Raw genomic sequence first — 25,394 nt, 5'->3', positions numbered from 1 at the left:
AAGAATGAATTATGGATGATGAATTGCATAAACACTGAATTATTCATGGATTGTTAATTATTGTTTAATTTTCTATAGAATGGTTTGACAACTCCCACGAATGATAAGACAGGATGAAATATAATTATGATGCACGTAACTATACAGACCTAACGTTTAAATACTATTAGGAGCTGGTATGTTTTATCGGATAGGGTAATTAGAAACGATCCAGACTTGCAACACAATGTTCATCCTTTCCATTATCCAATTGGCCTTACCATATACGTGCACGTATGGTCGCCTTTAGAGGTCTTATTTACAACCTTGCGCGACGAGCCAACAGCTCGGATTTTACTGCTCGAATTAACCATCGAGCTTCTTGTTCTTCTTATCGATCATTTGCCGAGCTAAACAATTTTGATTACGATGCAATCTATTTCGAAGGACACGCTCGAGGAACGCCGATAATGAAATTTTTTGATATATGCTACGTTAGAGATTGCTTGCAAAAGTAGTCGATCGTTTATGATTTTGAAGTTATACTAGCACTTTGAATCAATGAGACTCAACCATCCTGATTATATTGACGAGACTTTAAACAAATTGAAAATGTACGTAGAAACTACAAGCTATTTGGGGCAAGTACTATTATACATCTCGCAATTATATATAAGTTATATTAGCACTTTGAATCAATGAGACTCAACCATCCTGATTATTTTGACGAGACTTGAAACAAATTGAAAATGTACGTAGAAACTACAAGATATCTGGGGCAAGTACTATTATACATCTCGCAATTATATATAAGTTATATTAGCACTTTGAATCAATGAGACTCAACCATCCTGATTATATTAACGAGACTTGAAACAAATTGAAAATGTACGTAGAAACTACAAGATATCTGGGGCAAGTACTATTATACATCTCGCAATTATATATAAGTTTTATTAGCACTTATATTAGCAAGTTATATTAGCACTTTGAATCAATGAGACTCAACCATCCTGATTATATTGACGAGACTTGAAACAAATTGAAAATGTACGTAGAAACTACAAGATATCTGGGGCAAGTACTATTATACATCTCGCAATTATATATAAGTTTTATTAGCACTTTGAATCAATGAGACTCAACCATCGTGATTATATTGACGAGACTCGAAACAAATTGAAAATGTACGTAGAAACTACAAGATATCTGGGGCAAGTACTATTATACATCTCGCAATTATATATGAGTTATATTAGCACTTATATTAGCAAGTTATATTAGCACTTTGAATCAATGAGACTCAACCATCCTGATTATATTAACGAGACTTGAAACAAATTGAAAATGTACGTAGAAACTACAAGATATCTGGGGCAAGTACTATTATACATCTCGCAATTATATATAAGTTTTATTAGCACTTTGAATCAATGAGACTCAACCATCGTGATTATATTGACGAGACTTGAAACAAATTGAAAATACGTAGAAACTACAAGCTATTTGGGGCAAGTACTATTATACATCTCGCAATTATATATAAGTTATATTGGCACTTATATTAGCAAGTTATATTAGCATTTCGAATCAATGAGACTCAACCATCCTGATTATATTAACGAGACTTGAAACAAATTGAAAATGTACGTAGAAACTACAAGATATCTGGGGCAAGTATTATTATACATCTCGCAATTATATATAAGTTTTATTAGCACTTTGAATCAATGAGACTCAACCATCGTGATTATATTAACGAGACTCGAAACAAATTGAAAATGTACGTAGAAACTACAAGATATCTGGGGCAAGTATTATTATACATCTCGCAATTAAATATCATAAAGATATTTAAACGATCAATTATTCGTATACGCTGTATACTAACTTTTTACAAAGTATCCGGTTATTGCAATTAATTCGATGTAAAATTCAATGTTTCGAGTGGTTCTAATTGATTGGCCAAGGACTGTGCGAGTACAGAGACCTTTCAAATTAAAATTCAGTACTAATAAAAACAGTTAATTGATGAGAAAAAATGTAGCATTGTGCGTGAGATTATCGGATGTGTTCAATTGGCACGTTTTCCACGGATCCTTGTGGCTAATAATCAAGTTTAATCGATGAGAAACGGACTCTCGCGTTTCCACGCGCCTCTGAAATCGCATGATTCATACACACTTCGAGCAATACCGGAGAGAGTCGAGCGAATCATGGTTTCAGCCTGACATTTTCGCAAGGATTTTTCAGTCGATGACGCGATCTTTGATCCGGGACTGGATTCTCGAATATGTCATTATCGAAACCTTCTCTATCGATCCTTTCTTATGACTGATCGTACGTGTCCTCAAAGCTTCTTATATCAGTCAGTGAACGTTTCCTTAGTTGTTGCACCTAATGATTAATTAGAAATATTATTTATTCGAATCTGAATGTTTTCGTTATTCGATAGATGGATTGTCAGAAACGTTACGAACTTTCCAAACGAGTTTAACGTTATCACAGGTACTATCTTTCGATATATTGTCATTGGTAAATAAAAAAAGAACCACTGTTCGCCAAACAAAAGAAGAGATCTTACACTTCGATAAAAAGATGTTCAACGTTCCTCAGGAATTTGCATCATCTTATTCGTGCATACCGATCTTTACGAAACATTTCTTTCGCGAGAAGAGAACTAACAGAACTACTTTTTCGACTTTTCTTAAATTTTCGAACAACTTTATACATTCTGTATATTTCTGTATCTTCGAAATTTCCCACAAATGCAAAAATATCTTCGGTCTAATCATCGCCGTCCCACGCTATCCCTTGTTCGTCTTATCTATAGGGACAAACGATTCTCTAAGGACAATCTAACGAGCATCGCTCTTCTTTTTTTCAGATCACAATAGCGAGGCACAGCACCACACAAGCGGCCCAAATACCCGAGCAGCTGCCTACATGTGAGTACCTATACACGCCTGTAGCGCTTTCTAATTGTCAGTGTGGCAGCGATAACTAATTAGACGGAGGGTCAATTAACCGAGAACCTCCTCTGGTCGACTTGATGGTGGAATCGGTGGCCACCTGCCAGTGAATTGTCTCTTCCATGGAAAACGTTTCCTGTTGAATCAAACGATCAGATAAAAAAAAAAAAAAAGAAAAAAATAGTTAGATGCTTTCCACGCGTGCGTACGCACTTTCTAAAGAGCACAATACGCGCCAGTAGACGATGACAATGATTCCACGAACAATGACCGGTTTATGAACAGGTCTAATTAGTCTGGCAGGGAGCGGTCGTCGTCTTGATTGATCGAGATGTTCAATTAATTACGCTCGCGACTAATTACTGGCGAGCCGTTGGCGGAGAATAAGCGGACTAATTAGAGAGACGTTTTAATCTGCGCTTGGAAAAAGCATACCATCATTCGATATGATCGCGTGTAGTCAAGGATCATAGCAACGATTAGTGGCTCAATCGCTGCATCATCGCTGAAAGTCGATTTTGTCGTTTCTTGAATTTATAATTGCGTGTAATTATTTCTGATGGACTCATAGCAGCCACTGTTAGATTCTATAAGGGCAAGTTGAAAATATCTTTATGGCATGTTTTCACATGTTGTGATATGGAAATGAACTTGAGAATACGTGTTTCCTTCATCTTGGTCTCAGCCACGTAAGATACGTAAAATGCGCGACGTTAATTAATTACGATTTAATTATATACGTGTACGTTGTCAAATATGGGATCGCGCGTAAAATGAGTTACGGGTGGGCAAAAAATTCAGAAACGAGAACTTTTCTACTCTGCTATAGCTGCTGCTATAGGTAATTCACGATACATCGATAGTAACAGTTCGGCGATACAAGTTAATCGAGCTACGAAGAATCTATCGATCGAAATCGTTGACGTAGAGTAATAATGGAAAGAAAGGGAAAAGAATGGTCAAGAAGAGAGGCTTTCCAGACGAGCAACGACCTTCCTCGGAAGACATTGCTTCGGTGGAAGGTGAACGCAGTCGTGTGACCTACATTCTCATGTGGCGACCAGAGAAAGATCACGGAGAGAAGAGAAAGAGGCTGAGACGAGATATAAACGAGACGAAACGAGATGACGATTACAAACAGAGACGACCAGACGATTACAAACAGAGACAACCATACGATTTCCTCCTCAACATCGATGCGAATCGAAAGTCCTTGCGAACGACGGCCAAACACTTTCAGCCTTTTACCTTTTACCATCGAGTTCCGCCAGAATTTCACCGACTAGCATATTCTGTCAATTTGGGGAAAAATTCTGCAAAGAATCCTCTCTCAGGAACCAAACCGATCGACTCCTCCTTTTCTAAATTCTTCGTTCTTTCTGTAGTTTCACTATTTTCATAATTCAAGTTATGACCTTTTTTATCATTCGAAATTTATTCACTGACTCTTACAATGAATACTAAATCTTGGATATTTTATATATTCTTCGATATATTGTGTGTTCTATACACCTTGGCATCTTTAAATTTCCATTTTTCCATTCCGTCAAAAATTATAATACTCAACACGCGTCTGTAGTTAATACGAAGTTCGTGTCGATGTTCGAACAATTGGAATGTCGATGTCAATTGTGTAAAAGAATAGGAGGATCGCCTGTGCATAAAAATGGCTGGATTTTTTCGCAACGTTTCAGCATTTTGCAATGGATCGTGCTTAAAATTTTGCGTTAATCTCTGACGAGAACGTTGCACGACCTAGCTTCAGCCACGACTCGTATTACACAGATAGCTTGTGACAGACTGTGAGACGGTGAGATCGAAACTTGGAAATTGATTGCACGCTTACGTGCGATAATATTGTATCGATAATAAGCGTACAATAGATGATTTTACTTTCGTTCGCTACGTGACACCATAGTTCCTCGACTATACAAAATCTACTTCTCGAATACGTAAATTTCTCCCGTCTGCGACAGTGATTTATGAATGACTAGACAAAATATTTATAAAAAAAGAAGAAGAAGACTCTGAAAATTGATACGACAGAGTCGCGCGTTTTAATCTAATTTGACACGGCAAATTTGATACGTTTTTATTCGAACGATATAGTATATACGCGTATAAAAATTATTCATAGTGGTGATCAAGCGATGTGATCACGTAAGTACGGGCAATGTAAAAAGAGTATCTTAAAAAGTTTTAGCGAATTGAATGGAATTCCTCGGGTGTCGCGACAAGACGGGAAAAACCAGAGGAAAATTCAACCTAGTGCACTTAGAAACCCACCGTAATGGATTTATGTAACGACTTCGATTACGTTGCTTCGAACGAACGATTAATGAGTCGGACCTCTTTTTACCAGCACGTCTGACGAATCGAAAGTGCCCCTCGCCACTGGCCTTTTACTTTTTATCGTTCGTTCCAGAGAACTGTGGAGAACGAGTGGCATATCGAACGGCGAAACGCGTACTGGTCGCGATTATTACTTTGACATTTCACAAACTACCGAGAATTGTATTATTATACATATATTTTTATATTTCTTTCGCAAACCATGCTCGTTAGATCTCGTTTCGTATTATGAGATAGATTCGAAGATACATCACCAGCGATGATTAATGGGTAGCATGCACGCACAGGTCAGATTCTGAAATCATTATAAATTGTAATATGATTTCTATATACTTTATTAAACAGCGCTTGCAATTAAACGATATTCGATGTTAGATGGTTAGAAACTTTTTCAAACATACCCTCGAGTCAAATTTCCGGCGGTTAACGAAGTAAAGCAAAAACGATCTATACTACGCAGTGTTAGCGTGAAAAATGCGGACGCGATGCAAGTACGCCAATTGTACGCGATTCGGTTTCAGTTAAATCGAGAGTGTGGTTTCCGCGTCGCAGAGCATCGAGGGTACAGAAGCAGGCTCGAGGATTTCTCGAATACCTTGACTTTTATGGGGAAACGCTGTAAAAAGTGAGATCATCCCGAGTTCTATCCATAAATGTACAGCGTTCGGATCGAAGCACTCGTTCCGGTCGAAATGTTCTCTCTCGATAATTGAAGATGATCGGTTGTTCCTTTTTGAAACGTAATGTTTTTTCAATTTTAAACGAACGTGGTTGAACGAATAATTAAAACGATATATTCGATTCTCGCTAGCGTTGTAATACTAAAACTCTGTTCGGTTAAGCTTGTCGCATCAGGACCGGCCGTGAAAGTGTTAATTACACTACAGAATGACCTAAAGAAGAAATTATAGATTTATCTTGCAATTCTTCGCGAAGCGGAAAACGTCAATCTCTGCGCGACAAATGTCATTGTTCATCCGGACAGCGGTCGGTTGTTTGCTCTCCCAAGAGAAACCGCGCCTCGGAGGAAAGTTGTTTTTCCCCCTCGCATTGGCTTTTGCATGCGGGCACGTTTCGTCTCTTGTCGTAAGCGACTGTCGTTTGCGAGCTATTATCCTCAACGTGAAATATCCATTGTGCTACTCTCAATGAACGCTATGCTAATATTCTGAAATACGTGACACAACTTTATTTTCGTAAGCTGTAAAAATATAAATAAAGAATTTATGAATAATTTATGGACGAATGGACGATGAGTGTACATAGGGAACGTGTTAATTCTCGTTTATACATGAAAATGCTCGTGCTCAGAATCGTGAAACTTCTCTAAATCTTTCGTTTTCTTCGACCACGGCCCGAGAATCATTGATTTACTCGATTAACGAACATATCGAGATTTCCTTTTGTACGTTCACTTTTCATTTCGCCCCTATCGCCCGTCCAAGGTAAACTCCAAGGCCGTTTCAATTCGCACGCGTTCATTGCGACTCGGTTAAAATCGCGACTTTCATAAAAGCGAATACGCAGCATAACTTTAAGCGGAATAATCAACAATTCGGAAGAAGCTTTTCTGCCCTTTTGGTTTCCAATCGATTAGTCCGAGGGTATTTATACGAATTCACAGATTTTTACGAACACAAGTGGAATTTATTGAAATATCGAGTCAATCGACGAACCAGTCGTTCTAGAAATAAATGCCAATAAAGATAACACAGTCGTATCTTGATCAGTGCGAAGGCAATTACAGTTTTATCAAGGCAAAAAGTTAAATTAGTTATTCGTCCATCTAATTACACATCGATTAATCGAACGTCACGGTTTCTAATTTATTTTACATTAGCTCTGCACGTGTAAGTAATCGGTACCACAGTGTTGACCATCTTCTGCTTCTCGATCGAGACGCCATGAACTAGTTGTTAGTACAGTATTAGAAGATTTAAAATGACTCAGGCTATTTTTCTAGAATATTCTACATCCATGTTTCTTGCGATCATCCTCTCCACAGTGTAATGTATTCGCTATTAAATTAAACGACGCGATCTGTTCTATCAGGCACGTCGATTCCTATCGATGTGTACTCGCCAATTTCTCAGTCGACCTAGCAATTAGAACGTTCTTCGTGTACACAGTTCAATTAATATTCATTGCGACTATGTAAAATGTAAAGCTGTCGATTGGTTTCTATAGAAATCCTGATGACGCGCACGCGTACCTTAAAAGCTAACAATTACGATCGATGACTTTATTCGACATTCTTTATTTAGATGGAAACAACGATATATTAATGTTAAGGTTGTTCGACGTGTAAACGGAGAAAACTCGTGGATAAATTGCAAGGCAGAAAATATATTTAAACAGAAGCGTAATTATAAGTAAGAATACAATTTGAGCTGGTGCAGATCCGCACGCAAGCTGTGTTACCCAATAACTGAGAACCCCGAAGCTAATGTAACGTCGATTCACATCAGAGACCAGGACACACACCGCGGACAGGATGGCACCCAGATGTCTGCACATCTTTGGCGCGTACCCTCGATAGTCTTAAGGACCCACCAGGGGTCTTGGAATTTTCATAGTTAAGGTCCTTCCGACCAAGCGAGTATTTCTTGTCTTAGATTTGTAGAGGATTGGTCTTATCAGATATCACGAAATACAGATTACTGTTTGCGAGCAATTTATTTAAGATAAATATATTGTCTATAAATTTGATTTGACACACTAAGCACAAGTCTAGATACAATAACTTTCGCGAAATAAATACGCGTAGTGTCAAGAAACTCCGTATATACGTCTGATGCGTCTGTATGCTTACACTGCGATCGCTGAACTTCTTCGCTCGTCATTTCGTTTGTTTATTTATACTGGTCGGAGGACAGTCGGAAAGTTTCAACTCGACGGTTGAAAGTAGCGGCGACATTGTTTTGCTCGGAGTTCGTTACTCCTTGCAATACCTGTGACCTAACGGTCATGATACTCCGAAATAAAACAACAACAGGATTTGAGTTTGTCCTGCTTTGCATAGAAAGTTGGTTTTCTTCGCATCTGGTATGTTCCGTTAGCAACTTTCTCGCGAGGGCGGCTAAAACCCTTCCTGGTCCACCAATCGTCTTATTATCCAATCGGAGACGGTGTCTACTGCCCTCGCTTCCTTGACCAAAATTGTCATCGACAAATCCGATAGTCCCGTGTCCTTAGACACACTCACCCCTAGCTTTCCTCGGACACAGTATCGTCGGTTAAACTCACTTATTCCGTATCCTCGAAATAGTCAACATATCTTTACCGGTCTCTACCCTTATAACAGTCGCGTACTTAACGTATCGTTGTAACTAAGTCTTACACAACGTGGTTGGAGTGAACTGTGATTTATGTTAATTCAGTGTGTATTACATTGTGATTGGTGAATTCGTAATAAAGTTTAATTGAAACAAAATTAATAGTTGCGTTACGACTCAGCTATTTTATTTCATCAACCAACCCTTAAGTTTACGTGACACTAACGTCGTCTGTCTACCGTTTACGGTCTGACTTGGTCGCAGTCTTTTGTCTACACGCTGTTGTGACATCGATCACATCTCAACCTACATCAGTGATAACGACATCGACCGCCGACCTCCGGACAGTGATAACACATCACCGCCTTATCATCATAGCATACACCAAGGCTGCGACGCACCATAGTCCACATCAGAGATAGGATATGGACCTTCGGACACTTTTCCACATCATAACCTACACTTAGTCCCTCAACATTCTAAAACCAAAACGTATATAAACCGAGACTTCACCCAGCAGTTCTTGTTCTTCTTCTAGTTGCTGTACTCATACAACCCCTTTTCTCCGGTTCGGTATTATTTTGTAAATGTTAACATTTATAATAAAGTTTTATAAAGGAAAATTAGTAGTTGGATTACGATTCAGCCTTCTTACTACAATCCAAGTACCAACTTTACGTGACACTGTCGATGGCTTCAGTGCTTGAGAAAACTGAAAACACCAGATGTAGAGTTTTCTTAGAAGTGGTGACCACTTCAACAATTAAATTCGATATTCTGTTAAGCAAATGCGAACCAACTTATCGTGTAAACCAACTTATTATGTAATATCTGCCTCGAAGAAATAATAGCGCCAGAACGCCGTTATTTTTCGGAGATCTTAGCACGAAAGGTCAGCAGTAAGTTCACGAAATATTCGCATTTCTGGCTTAATGTTTGTAATGATACACGCTAGTAACTGTACGTTTGGCGAATCTATAATTATGCGGCTCGACCTATGATCAAGTGGGTCGTAAATAGGAAACGAGAGGGGAGTTATAAATGATTCTGGTTAATGACGATTGCAGGATTATTAAGCGGTCAACGACGCTTCCTTCCTCGAGGTTCCGTTACTCCTGAATTTATTCCGAACGTTTCGCGTAACTTATCCTAACGAGATTCACCCGCGTGTTTTTTCTTCGACGCTGATATCGTATGATATCGGAACTCGTTTTCTATGCAACCAATGCGGTAGACTGTAATAACTTCCTCCCATTAAAATCGAATTCCTGAACGAATATGCATTACTATACATAGACTCGCAAAAGTAATCAAGTGCTTCTAGACACATTATGAGTATACGTATATTATGAAACCCGGCTATGGTGATTCTATTTGTGAAGAAATTAGAAAATATTTATAAGTCTCGATATTTACGTTCAGTCGTGCGTCTATTATTTTCTTATAAAACAAAAGCAACTTTTGGCACAACCTGATACTTTCGTAAGGCATCTATACCACTGTAGTAGGAGTGCATGGTTCAGACAGCTATAACGTAATTTGTAATCCGGTAGGAAAACCACGATGGATGGATAGTGTTACTATACAATGTTATTACACTTGAAATTTCAATCTACCTAGTACACGCTTCTTTATTTATTTGGAAAACAACCAAGTCGGATGAATGCAATTACACGTTTTAATCCTATTCGATATTAATTGAGAACAGAAGACAAGTTAGCATTTACTGTGATTGCAAATAGTATTAGAATAATATCGGAACGAAGAGCCCATGGAATAAAATTTCACCGATTATATATTTACGGATTAAAAATCCACCCTTTAAGTACCACAAAAGAAAACGCAAGAGATCTACGACATATTGTAGCGCGATTTAATTCTACATCTAAAAAAAGAAACTCATAAACGTAAACCACCTTCTACATTAACCATTGCCTACACGAGTCACGAGTTGCAAGTTTCTTCCCGATCATTATCTCCGTGAGCGTATTATACGATCGTTTGGCTGATTTTTACCTAGCGTGGAAATGTTGAATAATTTTAAAGTGGCGAGGAAAAGGCGGCTCGAGGTGAAAAAGCAGATCGGTTCGGATGGGTTCACTCGTAAAAAGAAGGCGATCGATTCGCGTCGACTGCCATAGTTCGCAGGAGGATGCAAGCTTCCGTACAAGGGACGCAATGGATCGTAACGATCGTGCGTGGATCAACGCCGGTGGATCCTTTCGAGCCAGGCCATCGATCACGCTGCCGATCGCACGGAACATCGCTTCTTAAGTGATTCATTGTTTTCTACTGAGTTTACTCGTGACTTATATTATAGCTTTACACTTGTCAGTCGACCTTCCTTGTTCAACTTGGACAAATAACGCTGCATGATAGGTAACGATGGGAAGAGAACACCTACGAGGGTCGAATTACGTCATCGTTGCTGCATAGTCGCGAAGAACTACGCGATGAACATCCTCTGTCGTCCGGTTTTGTATATCCCAATCTCGATCTTATCTTGAAAAGCTCGAATACAAAGTTGAACGACGAGATTATGGATTTAATATGTTGACAAATTTTCTTAACAACGATGAACACGACAGAATCCAAAATTCTCGAAGAACGAAACGGGCTTAATATACTGTGGCTCGTAAGCAAAATGCTATTTGAACATCCATAAAAAAATACACTGATCGTTGGAAATATCGAAAAACAGCGTCGAATATATGTAAGATCGTCCGATTCTTAGAATCGAATTTTTACCTAGACCTAGATCTCAGGTAACATGAAACTAATTAACCGCCTCTACATCGATCTTCCATTAATCTCGAGCATCCTCGACTATTAAGCTCGTCGTCTACGACCTACGCAAAGAATGGAACGCTGACCAACTAGGAAGTTATTAAAATGCCGTATTCAGCGGGCAAGAAACTGTAACAGTCGAGGTGGACAGTGATCGCGCGAGGCAAGAAAGGGCCTTGACAATGGCGGAGCGAAGAAGACAGCGGATACGGCGAATAGAAAAACCGCAAGCTAGCAGATACATCAGAGGTCCAGGTATACCGTTTCTTTTCGTCTTGCGTATTTAAACACCGGTAACGGTATACACCTGGCGTTAGGATCCATGGACAATTCATCCGTGCCGTTTTCTTTGCTTCATCCGGACGTCGTTTGCGTAAGAATCAATTTGGCCGTGCCTAAGTCCGTTAGAAGCGTGCAAAGGTACACGCATGCTTGGCCACGTTGCCTGGCCGTTAACTTTGGATGCGCGTCGGCTTTTTCACCGCTTCCTCGATTCCCCGGCCCGATCGTGGAACGACGACGTCGAACGAGTTAATTAAAGTGCCAGCGGGAAAACGAGCGACCATGACGTGTAACACGAACACGATAAAACAGAAGTTGCATCGCGGATAAATTCCACAAGAATGTCTATAAAACTGCGCGAAAGGAGAATGGCTGGAATACTGGTGAAAATTAGAAATTGATTTCTTACTTCAGAGGCGGAGGTTTTGGATGAGACGCGTATTTTGAGAAGAAAAACGAAGGATACGACGTCGAGAATGAAACAAAAGTTCGAAGATAGCGTAGATGAAAATTCGCGATTGGTTCCCTGTTTGAAAATTATTTCGGAATAAAGATTTTGAATAAAGTAACGACGAAATACGTATTTTTAGAAAGAGAACAAAGAAACCGTTTCGTCCTTGAAGATCTCTCAAGAGTTAATACGATATGACATACACTGCCACTTAAAATTGCTAGGATATCTTTTATCTTTAATAAACATCCATTATTTGATGTAGATTACGAACTTGAAATTACAGGCATTTTTTTTTTTTTTTTTTTGTCCAATTCTTCGTATTTTAGCCATCTCTCAATTTTAAAGCAAATACATTAATATTCTACGGCTTTTAATTAACACACCTTGAGTATCGTTTGTTACGCGTGTTTGTTCAGCTCGTGGCTAATTTATTCGCACATTAGTCTCACCTCGAACAAAAGGATTTTTTCGCGCGAAAACCGCCGAAGCGCGGAAGAGGACCTTGAGATCTCTCTCCGAGATGATTGGACGGAATCGACGGCATCCGTCGACGATTCACCGTGACTAGAAATAGTAATGACGTCGTTAATTAACCTAAGAAGGTGTTAAGGCTGGGATCGTCGGGCGATTCGAACTCGTGGTTCGTTATAAAGGAAATTGGAAGGCCAGGTGGATGAAGGATGTGGATGACGAACGACGATTTCGAGATATTACGCGCTTGTTACGAAGAAACGAGAATATCTCGTGTCAAGGGAAGGAGATTCAACTCCTTGTTAACTCGAGCCTCGAATCTTGCATCGCAATCGTTTTGTTTGAATCGGATTGGTGAGTCGGAGGAAGTCATCTCGAGTGGAGCGCATCTTTCAGAATGTGAATCTCTTCCTCCTCTTCTTTTTTGTTCTTTTCCCTTTTTCCTATGGAAGAGTCTTGATAAGACATTTTAGAATAATATTTGAAAATTATGATAGAAATAGTTTTGTTCATTTGTTCAATTTAGTGTCACTTTGCGACTAAAACGGGATGTCTTAATGGAAAATCGAAAGAAAAATAGTATTAGTATTTTATTTATTACGCGGATTATTGAAAATTACTTCGAAGAGACTAATGTTCCTTCGATACGAGCTACAATCAGAAGAACCGCAAGAGGAGTCAAAGGTCGTCGAAGAGTAATGTGCGAATTATGTTACCTCCTTCCCTACTGGCATTTTGGTCCTCGCGTCTTCTAACTGAATATACGCATTATCTCGAGATACAATCTATAAATGAGTACATGATCATTAAACGAATGAAGAAACGCAAGTTTTAGAAGCGGAATTCGAATCTACTGTTGCGGTAACGTAGAGTTATTTCATTCAATAGGACATTTGGGTCGAGATACTATACACGTATAAGAAGTGACCTTGTAATTTTCGAAATTTCCTTATGAATAACCTTTAAGTTACGCGTATCTGAAAACAGAGTACTTGATCCGAAAATAGCGAAATATGCTGTACACAAAATACGCATAATATTGTTTTCCTCCTTTTTTATTATTATATTATATCAAAGATTAATAGTGCCTGTTAGAGCCTATTAGTGTCAAGATATACGAGTTTGATTATTCTATGCAAAGTTGGAAATTAAATTTCAGCGTGTCGAAGCTCGACTGACATAAACAATTCGACTACTTCGTTTCAAAGTCTACATAAGAGATCAATGATACCTGATTTATTAGACTGTCTGCACTGCAGGCGATGGAGTATCAAAGTTACGAGGTAAAGAAACTGTCGACAGCGAAGATAGCTCAATCAGTTCGAGTAGTTTAGCCCGGTCAACGAAAGACCAGGTCTGATCTCTGTGCCAGCCAATCCTGTGACTGATTCCTCTTCTCCCTGCAATTTATTATCATTATACACCTGTCCTGTTTAGGCCTACACCTCTATTATCTCATACATCTTGTCTCCCACTATTTTCTCTCAGCCAAAGTCCTATGGAGCATGTACGAGGATGATTCTTGCTCACTCTACGCTGTACTATGTATAGTAATAAAAATATGGTACGTGCTGCAGGGTAAACGCAGTTTGTAGTTAGCGCAAGTATACATTATTTATTAACATACACACAACCGCTGCATACAGAGTGATCCATATCTTTCATCACTTTGAATATCTTTGTTGCTTCTGGAGATACGAACATTCCCTATTTAATCTCTTTCCTATTTAATGCCAATTTACAACGTATCAGTTCGGTTGCGAAAACTAATCTCAAGCAAAATCTCGACTCTTCGCTGGTTAAAAAACCAATTTCAACGCAATGCTTATACTCCTCGGCGAGGGAAGGCAGGTAAACTCGACTAAAAAAAAAGCGAAGGAAAGACGAGAATCCTGAAATAAGAGATAGAAAAACAACAGCGGCAGGATCCTCCAGACGGATACGAAGTTCGAATGGAGGACGCAACGAAGCATACCGAGGCAAGGCTGCGGGAATCAGCCAGACTGGAAAGAGCAGCAGGCGCTTTTAAAACGTTGAAGGAAGATAACGAGGGCCCGGCCAGGGCCGTACGATGGATCGATACACCGTTCGGGATAAGAATCGTTTGCGAGGAAGAAGCACGCGAGCAATCGGTGCCTTTGTGCGTGGAAAAGAATCCTGCAAAGATAAGGGGGGAGACGTTGCTCGAAAGAGTCGAAAGTGGGTCGAACGTTTTTCATCTTCGGTTGCCAGCCTGCTGGCTATTGTTGTTGCACGGTGCGCGGTTGTTGCGTATAGTTGTGGCAACAACTGCTGCTTATCCTTAATTAGACGATAATACTCTTCCAACGATCTTACGGTTCTGTTGGAGTCGATCGACTCCGTGGAAACGAAATTTTCGTTGAATCGATAAAGAGTCTTAGGACAGTTACGACAGTTGGTCGAAAGCTGGACAAAGAACGGACATCTTCGTTCGAAGGTACATATGATGAAATATTCTTTAATTTAATACCTTGTATGATAAGAAAGTTAAAGTTCGTAGTCGATGTATTATTAGTGATCGAGTGTGTGTATTTCTGTACAAATAGCATACCCAAACTAATACCAATATCCAATTCAAACACCGTGATGTTTCTCCGATTAACGTGCAAGCAATGACCACAGGAATCACCTTTAACGGTCGTTGAACGATGATCTATGCCACGGTGTTTTCAGATTTTCGCAAGATCGATCGATACTTGGATAACCCATAACTGCATCCATGATTAAGACTTCTTTGAAACACGTGACTGTCGGATCCGCGCAAACCCCCATGACAATTTATCGAGTCCTGTTGACCGCTTTTACATAGAACCATCAGGTCCATCTGAGAAGAGGGAGAATCTTGGCCACGTGTATCTCGTACCATTAAAATCGCGAATGTTAACGGTTTCTTCTGCGCATATGCTCGGAACTACTCACCGTTAATTATACACACCATTGACACCATTCTGCTATCGAGCAGATTTTCGTTCTATCCGTCATTGTCAATGTTCTGTTACATTCTGTTATCGAAACGAATACTACGATGCTTGAAGATATTCAGCGTTTTTTTAAAAATAAATTCGTCGTTTTTTAAATAAGTACATTTTTGTTGATCTTCGCACTTCGATGCTGTACGAGTAAGTTTATGATTAAAAAGGAGCACTTTCGTATAACGTAAATAAAAATGAGAAGATGTTTCCTGTTAACGTTAGAAAATTAACAAGAAACTTCGTATTATAAAACATCGAGGAAAAAGAAATAAAGGATGATTTGACGTATTCGTAAAGAATTGGAAGAATACCGGTAATTCGAGTTTAAGACAGGTTTGATCGGTTATCATAGTTATAAATGGATTTCGCGATAATGAAAAAATATTGGACAAGATGATGGGAGAGTCCGGATTTCGACGGATGTTCCTGGCAAAAACAACGACCATTCATAACGGTTCGCAGGTTCTGATCTAAGCGCGATGACCGTGGCTACGCCCGTGGTGGTAGCCTCTTACGGTGGAGTTACGGTAATCTTCGTTACTATTCCGCACCTCGGTGCAACGAGTGGTTTCTTTCTGCGATCGTAAAGCTGCATCCACGCTTGCGATCAGCCCTCGCGAAACAAATTAGACCGTTGGCCTCTTCTTACACGGAGACACGCGTGCAGAAGCAAAAGACAGGAAAACATTCATGCGATAAAATGTCCACCTAAGAGAGTAGTTGTTTCATACGAGGGAAGTTCTACGATTCAGAAAAATTGGAAACTTGGCGAAAACGTAGTTGAAGCGCGGTTATAGACGATGAAAATCGTGCTTCAATTTCTAGAAGCGAAGAAAGTCGTGGATCGACTGTACGAAAACGCTTGTTGGTTCGGCAAGTGTACACGAAGTTTAAAGCCTTCGCAACCGACGATCTTGGCTGCAGGTTTCGACGACAACCTGCCAATTTTCTTCAAGGCCAGCACGATTACTACTGCATACCGGCGGAATGGTTTCTAAGAAATCGTGGTTCCCTCGGTCGAGGATCGTTCGAATCGTGTACTCTGTTCTGTGAACTAGCGATCCTGTATCGCGCGAGTCTGTTCTATCCAATTTCTTTAGAATTTCCGTGGAAATCGTTTCCGCTTCTCGTTTGCTCGTAACACGGTGTACTGTATATATATGCTCTTTATATTACATGGCGTAGGAATTGTTTTTGCTCGAGTTTGACCGTTCAGTGCTTACGAGTATTACGAGCCATCATAGACCTAATGAATTAAACATGAGCATCTTTACGACCATCGAGAAATCAATTTAAATCTAAGCAAATAACTTCTGCCAAGTGGCTGTATGTAACTTTGCAACGAACCGATACGAAGTAGCTGTCCAATTAAGTCACCTAATTATATCAAAGTATCGTCTGATCGGAGAGATTAATTCTTCTGCTTTTCTAATCCTTGACAAAAAGTGTTACTCGGATGACTAGTACTTTGGAGACAGCCATTCGGTAGACAACGGATAATCTAATCTAAGGAATAATCCCTGGCTATGAATATAATTCAAACACCAGACGATCCAGATCCTGCGGCAGGTTTTTCGATTCCAGTTACAGATATTCGAGTAAGTTCACGAATATCTTTAGGGACTGGTTCTTCTCGTTTTAAACACCGGACACGTTCGCGGCTTATGCAAGTAGAATAATAAACTCGACCTGGACACCCGTATATTTTGTATGGGGCCTGGTCTCGGTCACGCTATCACTGGATTGCGTATGTTTATCTATTTATAGGAAATTTTGAAGATAAGATGTTCGGAGTATAATTAATATATCAAAATAAATGACACGTTTACGTGTTATAATATGAAACAAATGCGGATAATGAAGGTGAAAGAAGATTAATAAGATTCTAGATATTCTTCTAATGCCGAGCAGTTGTCGTTTGAAGGACAAACGAGCTCGAAAAAACCAAAGATATTTGAACGAACTGAAAAAGTGCTTCTGTTGCTTCGTTACGAATATATTCATGAATCGAACAACGTTTGATGTTGGTAAATAATGTCGAGCGGATGCTACGGCTGGAAAAACACGCAAGTATAATGAAATACGGGATTGGCAGAGAGATGCATCGCAAATGAGACGGTATCGAGACAGCACGAAGACGACGTTCGAATGGTATTCGCAAGGTTAATTACGCGGAAAGCGACCGAGAGATTTATTAACTGTGCTTGATTATTCCGCGAAGTTGCCTTTCCAGCTGTTACGCCGCTCCACGGACGGATATTACGCGACCAAGTTACGAATAATTGCAACGATTATCTACAGGGAGGAGCGTGGCAAAAGGAGAAGCTGCGACTTAACGGAAAACTGTGAGATCTAACCGGAAGAGCCGGCTCCTAATAAACATAGCATTCCGCGTGTACCAATTATGACACGCTGGTAATAGCGTCTTGGAATTTCTGTTTCCTTCTCAGAAATTTCATACGTTTAGGTGAAAAAAGTAGAAAAACAGAAATTGCACTGAAAGCGATATTACGCGTAGATCAAGGATGTTGGTGCATTCACAGGAAGATTTACGACAAATCTTCGGAAATTTCGTATAATATTTAAACAAACCCAAGGTGCAGAAAATGAAAGTTGTATTTAAAATGTAATGTTATTTGTGTACTGCAACTGTAGATTATTTGCAGACTATGTGCGTATAATTGATACGTCAACATTATGCGCATAATTTGACACGGTGTTGTAACAATGACCATCTAAGATCCTTCTAACGAGATTGTTTAAGCTGAAATCACAGCGTGTTTTGAATAAAATATTAAATAAAAATGAGTAATCTGGCGATCTTAACGACAAAATTAGCAATTATCCGCATGTATCGTTGGAAATATGTACGATTAACGAGGGTAAAATGATGTTCCATAGTGAATTCATTATCAACAGACCATAGTAAAGGGCCTGATAAAGGATAATAAAATGGAAATTCCATTTTTATCTCGGAATTTGAAATTTATGTGGAAGTTCGATAATGAAAATTGGAGAATGAAAATCCACCCTTGCGGTTTTAGCAGAGGTATTTGCAATTTCCAGTCCCGCCAACACGTATGATCAAACCATTGTTTAACGTCTTCAGGCGGAACGACACGCATACTTGTATGCTTTGTGTGTTCAGAAAAATATATTCTCCGTTTCTATTGCTGCAACGATAAAGTTGCAAGACTCGAGAAGTTGTTGCTGGACAACAGCATCGAAGAACGATTACCCGTTTCGAATAACTGAAAGAGAAAAGGGGAAAAAAGATGGATCAAATTCTTTTAAATTGTAAAGAATAATATGCCGAAGAATGAAGTTTACGATCATCGAATCGAACAACTATACCAAAGTCTGTTAATCGGTGAACATAACGTTGCTAGAGTTTCCGGTTGTTAGCGGGATCACGTTGCGGAGGATGCAGACGCGAGTCGCGTGCAATATGACAGTTATAACGCGAAAAGGAAGCCAATGGAAACGATTTTTACGAGTCTAACGGAATTTCCTCGCTAACTGCTCAAGAATGTGTCTACCGCTTTTTATTTTTAGCCAACTATCGCTACACATCACTGGCACGTCGTTTCTTCGGAAGAAGATAGGAATCTTTGAAAAACAATAGAATTCGAAAATTGTTCGATTCGTAGTACGTAGACGAAATATTAAAAAATGTATAACTTTCAGTATATAAGGTATTTCAAAGAAGATACGTTTGGAAATTTCGCCAAAAAGAACTCCATTAGTAGGTGACCAGCGGCGCGCGATATGCAAATTGCTCGCCTACTGGGCGCATCCTTTCCTAATTTCTTGGCAGGCGTTCAAAATACCGTGGTTTCGTAATACCGGAGACCGAAACGAGACGGTTCGCCGATTATGCAGATTCGCGCCTTACTGAATTTCGGCTCGTTAACCCGTTTCCTTCGCAATTATGCTCGTTGGTAAATTCAAAATCGCATTCGAAACTGCGCAGCGAAGAAACGATTAGTTTCAAGTTTGAAAGAATTTTTCGCGCACATTTCGTGGTAATTAAACTGGAGACGTCTATATTGTTATTTAAGAGAGATTTGAAACTGCAAGAACGCGTACCAATTTGAAATAATTTAGCGAATGGGACAAGCCGAAATACATATTTCGAAATAGAAAATATGAAAAACTTTTTAATAATTCGAGATTGCGAAAGCGTTATGTGAATCATAGTCGCCCGTATAGGAATAAAGATATCTCAGTTATATAATACGTATTATGCTTGTGGGTATTTAGGTAATAACGTAAATGCGAATTGCAATTGCAATTGGGGTAAATTGTGATATTAGAGGGGAATCTTTTCAAAAGAAATTACGCGTTACAAAATGTTGGAAAATATTTAACCGAGCGAGATATCCAAAAGCTGACTCGGTGGGACGCACAGTTATGCAACAGCTCTGCGACTTCCGTGCTTGAGATTTTAATGCACCGCGATGAACATGAGCGGAATAACATATCGGCAACGTAATCAATCGTTGGCTGTACAACTTCCTGTCACCGCGATGAATTCACTTTATTCCCCGTGGCCAACCTGACACGATTAAACTGACGAAATTACTAACACATAATCAGCACCAATATACCGTTCTACTTAATAACGACAAGTTTGGTAACGAAGAAACAGAAACCTAAATCAAGTTGTAAAAGAATATTTTGAAGATCACGAGCCGACTGATTATCCTATTTGATAAAATTGTAAAATTCTGTAATAATCTATAGTCTGTAATTTGTAATTTGTCTATTCATTCAGACATTTTTCCAACGAGTGCTACGTGTTTCGGAAGTTTTTGAAACTCCAACTATTTGAAATACCTCGCACATATAAATAAATTTCAAAGGCTCAAGTACCAAGAAAAGTATGCGAAGAACGCGTTTCTCGTCCCCTTGTCACGCAACGCACCTTTATTCCAACGAAAGAGGGAAAGAAGACGAGAGAAGAGCTCGGTACCGGAAACCGCATGATTCGCGTGTCGTTTGCAAATTGCGACTCCGTACACGCCTTTGTTTCACCTCGCGAGACCTCTGGGATGACTCAGATGTCGGAGAGGAAATGAAGTTGAGAGAAAGAGAAGGAAAGGAAGAGAAAGAAAGGGAAATCGAAGGGAGAACACGTGGTCGAGCGGTTTTTCTGCACGCTCATCCTGAGATTTACCTACGATGTGCTGTACGTGCAGGAAAGCAGGCCCTAAGGTCAAGTACCCCCTACTTCCGGCGTGACTTACACACCGAGCGCACGTGTCTCCGATTTAACATACGAACGACTCTCTCTCTCTCTCTCTCTCTCTCTCTCTCTCAGAGAAGAGGATTTTTGCATGTCTCTTTTTTATCTGCCTCGCAATTACATCTCGGCGTTCGTTTGAGAATTTTTATGAGATTTTTCCATTGGTACTAGTCGATAACTATCCAGCAGGTTTGCAAACAGTGTGAAAGAATACACGGCAAGCAACACTCGATATACAATGGTTGATAAAAGTATTTGAAGATTCGTAGACAATTTTTTTATGAATATATGCATATTGTACGTGTTACACGAAAGATTGTGAAATTTTATTAGGATTTCGATGAGATACGAGTATCGTGACTACATTGGCAAAATTGTACGAAAAAATGAAGCTTCGACATCAGCTTTTAATAATCATCCATGTAACATACATATAGGAATCTTCCCTCAAAATGGTATAATTACATAAAGAAATTCAAACAAAGAACTTTGTATACCATACGGTTCTATAACGCAGAGATAAATTTTTCTCTGATGGATTGTTCGGATGGTTCCTTGATAATCTAGAATTACGACACTTTGTACGAGAGGGTCCCAGACACGTGAGACACCCTGTATGATCTTATCGAACAATGATCGAACGTGAAAAACAGATGCTTTTCCCGACGCGTTTCAATTAACGAAACAAGGAGGACGGTGATTAAGGAAGAAGTGATTAGCTCGGTCGCAGGGACATTTAAGGTTGACAACCCTTTCCCAGGCGTGCAATCGCGGTGTCGTTCTCTTCGAAGATTATACAAACGTTTCCCGCCGGCAAACAGAGCCAATTAGTCGCACGCGAAAATCCACCGTTGCTCTCGTAACACTCGGTTAGCTGAGTCAATAACAGTCACTATGTATATAGAGTGATCAGAAAGTCGAAGGAAGTATGAAAGAGCGATCGAAAAAGCCGGTAAACGCGAGATTCCGAGAGGTCGTCGACCGAAAACCATCTCTGCTTCGCGCTTCCAAGTGATTTCTTTTTAGTTTTTCATCGTTGCTCCCCTGTGGCGGATCCAAGGCAAAGGACAATGGAAAAACGAGAGGACTCTGCACGCTCGGTTCATCGATTCTTTCCAGGAACGAAGAGATTCTTATTAAATTGCTGGCTCACGACTCGAGCCCACTGTTCCGAGAAATATGCTCGTCGCTGCTCTTTTTTTCAACGCGTTTTGAAGAAAGAAAGGAGGAAACCAGAGAGTCACTATTCGATATTGAACGTTTCGTAGAACGGACGAGTTGAAACGGCGAATGACGCAAGTGTCAAGAATGAGGATTTTTGTGCGAAGAGAGAACGTGTATCTGCCAATTTTTATGCTTCATCTTTTGTCACTTGATTGATTTTCATAGGTGGTCTTCGATGCTTGTTGGTTTGTACGTTTAGAGAGTAAAAATTGAAATTTAATATATTCTATAATTTAATAGATAATTTAACGTGAATGGAATTCTGGAATTCTTATGGTAAATTCTATTTTTTAATACTGCTAACTTGTACAATTTTACTGGTATCTATATATTTATTACTACAATCGTGCAAGATGACTCGGATCGTCTATTATCGAAAATAATTACGTTCTATCTTTTACCTTCTGTCGTTTCTTAGATATCACTTGGCCCAGTAGCATGAAACACCCTGTAGAAAGTGTGAGGGAAAAATCTTCAACGTAATTCCTTGACTTACTTAGTTATTTACTGCTGTAATAGAGTTCTCGCATGGACTCGCTATCTTTACGCTTACGTAACTTTGAATAGTACGCGAGTACACCGAACACAGTTAGGCTCCTATAATACCGATATCGAAAGCTAGAATCTTTGCAAAAGAGAAGTATAGGAAACGGATTTATGAAAATCTCAGAGTTGCTCGAGCAAATTGATGCCATTAAGTCTAATAGAATTTCATTAAATCGCCGATCTCTAATGGAAAAATTGGTCTCCTTATCTGGCATTTACCGGTCGCGTTTCCTTTCGATACTCGTCGTAGCTTGATCCTTTTATTGCTCGTCGATCAAGTCTCTGTTCACAGAGAGACGTTTCCTTTGGCGGATGCAACGAGTATTAAGAATTAAATTAGCCAAGATCTCATTGACTGTTCGGGTAAGAAAAAGATGCCGCGATGAGTCAAGTTCACGACTCTCTCATCATTGTTTGCCCATCGTCGAGACGATAATGCTAAACCAAAGATGATCATTGTCATTTCGTTCGCCTGGTAATTCTCTAAACGACGACGCCGTTAATCACTCGCGGATTAATCGCGCGATACCCTCGGTTTAAAGAGGGGAATTTATTTTTAAACGAGTTATTTCAATAACCAGCGTCACCGTGTTTTATAATAAAGATGCTTTTAAAATGTCTTCGCTTTTCACGCGTACGAATTCAGGGAAACGTGAACGTCTATAGAAAATTTCAAAGGTTTAAAAGTGTTTAGCAATTAAAATGTGTTTATGCTGTTATCTGTTATGCGTATGACTACTGGACGATTCAAGAACGTGGTTCATTCTAATTTATATTTTATGACAATTAGACTCCAGATACTTGTCTATATCCACGCTTGTAACAAGTACTTTATTTCAGATATTTTATATGCGTGTGTTCTTGTATTTCGTAATACGTTCTGGATATCCTTATATTTGTAAATTTTCGACAAAGATCTAAAGTCTAATGATAATTCTTTTTCGCATTAATGGGACAATGATTGTATAGTTTGCATGACTGTTCGTTTAATAATTAACTAAGTATAAAAGAGTTACTTCAGGGTGAACGCACTTAGACCTGTGTCTGATTAGCAGGTCATAGAATATGTTGTTGATAAGTCGCGAGATTTTCTTGGGCGAAGCAAGAAACGGTACGCTTTCCTCCTTTTCACGGCAAATCCCGTAAAAAACGGTGAATGAACTCTGTTTGCTACATGTGTAATAATATCACGATGATATATAAAACGCGATATCGATCCTCCTACATTATCAAGCAAATACTAATCACTGTTAATCTTTAAAAAATACAGTGCAACTTCCTCCTATCTTAACTTCTCAGATTTACTTCCTATGACGAATATAAATATAATGATTATGAGCGGGGATGTATACATCGATACCTAGTTAAACAATTACATAAACAATTGATTATTACGCGAGTATCGTTGCCTAAAAAAGAACAGTAAATAATGTGCATGCATAAGAAAAAGGAAAGGATTATATAGTTCAGTTTTTGTCACGCTATAATAACGATCGTTCAAGGAATGGGTGACTGTTGTTTTTAACCTGAATACGAGTCGAAAATTCATAAGAACTGGAGGTTATTAAACTCAAAGCTAGCGGCTCGCTGACCGAACAAACGTGGACCGAATTACCAATAACAAATTATCGTGCCAGACTCGTGGTATCAGACAGTCAGTGACCGAGTAGGAAGAGATCCTAATCGGACGATGTGACGCTTCGATCGAACACGACTTGTCGCCGATGATAAAAGTGCGAACTGTTTGTAATTGATCGGCCAACAGCACCGTTATATCATTCATGCCTAACCTCGATTTACAGTTAAACGTAGCAGAGAATTCTTTATGAAAAGTTGGCTAAAAGATCGACCGAGAAGAACCACATTGGAAATATGTACCAAACCAAAGTATCGGTCTTTACAGAGAACTATCGATTTCTGAAAAACCACCAGTCTTCTAGCGTTTATTTTTACTAGTATTTAATTTGATTGGTACACGCTTCTCGAAATTGCAAAAGCAAAAATTTGCATATTCTATTATCAAATTTGGGTCGATGTTACGGCGCTCCACTTCTGGCTAATTCGAAACCATTTTCGTTCCTTTCACTCGCACAGCGCGCGTTAAAAAGTAGACCAAGAATTATGTAAATGTAGTGTCTAAGTATCTACCAATAGCAAGCGAAATACCAATGCTTTTGCAATTTTTCAGCAACCGCTGCGATAGCAAGCACCGTGCAGATCGAGTGTGCGAGCGAGTCGATAATCGTCCACATTTCGACGGAGGGTAACACGGATTTCCATGGTCTGGTGTATCCACGGGGGTTGTCGAAGAACAGCTCTTGCTTGCAAGAGTACAGAAGCCAACGCACCCCTATAACCTACAATCTGCCCCTCAGGTCTTGCAACACAATGCCCACCGAGCTGGTAAGTCGGCAAAATTAATACAGAAATTAATTCGCAGCATCATTAAGCCAATTAAGTTCCTCCTTGAAACAATTTTTCCATGTTAGAAGATTGTAAGTCAAATAAGCAATTATCATTTCTTAGGGGACTAACTAAAACAAAACTGTTTGAACTCATGAATCAATGGAATAATGGACCAATTACGTTCCTTTTTCAAACGATTTTTCAATGTTACGAGATTGTAAGTTAAACAAGCGATTATCATTTCTCGGAGGAACAAATAAAACGAACATGTTTGAACCAATGAATTAATGGAATAATGAACCAATTAATTTCCTTTTTGAAATAACTTTCCCATGTTGGAAGATTGTAAGTTAAACGAGCAATTGCCATCTCTCGAGAATAATTCAAACAAAATGATCGAAGAAT

At 39.3% G+C, this 25,394-nt stretch overlaps 1 protein-coding gene across 1 annotated transcript in view; it reads left to right on the top strand.

Annotated features, from left to right (window-relative positions):
* LOC126873097 (cuticlin-3) overlaps positions 1-25,394 on the top strand; it is a 72,634-nt gene that overhangs the window by 12,477 nt on the left and 34,763 nt on the right. The window contains exons 3-4 of the mRNA XM_050633623.1: positions 2,867-2,927; positions 24,772-24,986. Of these exons, the coding sequence (XP_050489580.1) occupies positions 2,867-2,927; positions 24,772-24,986 (276 nt within the window). The remainder of the gene's footprint in view (positions 1-2,866; positions 2,928-24,771; positions 24,987-25,394) is intronic.

Source organism: Bombus huntii, chromosome 14 (assembly GCF_024542735.1).
Source record: "Bombus huntii isolate Logan2020A chromosome 14, iyBomHunt1.1, whole genome shotgun sequence".
In the NCBI taxonomy this organism is placed as follows: Eukaryota; Metazoa; Arthropoda; class Insecta; order Hymenoptera; family Apidae; genus Bombus; species Bombus huntii.
The sequence above is the reverse complement of the archived record's forward strand: the minus strand, read 5'-3'. Positions and strand labels throughout refer to the sequence as shown.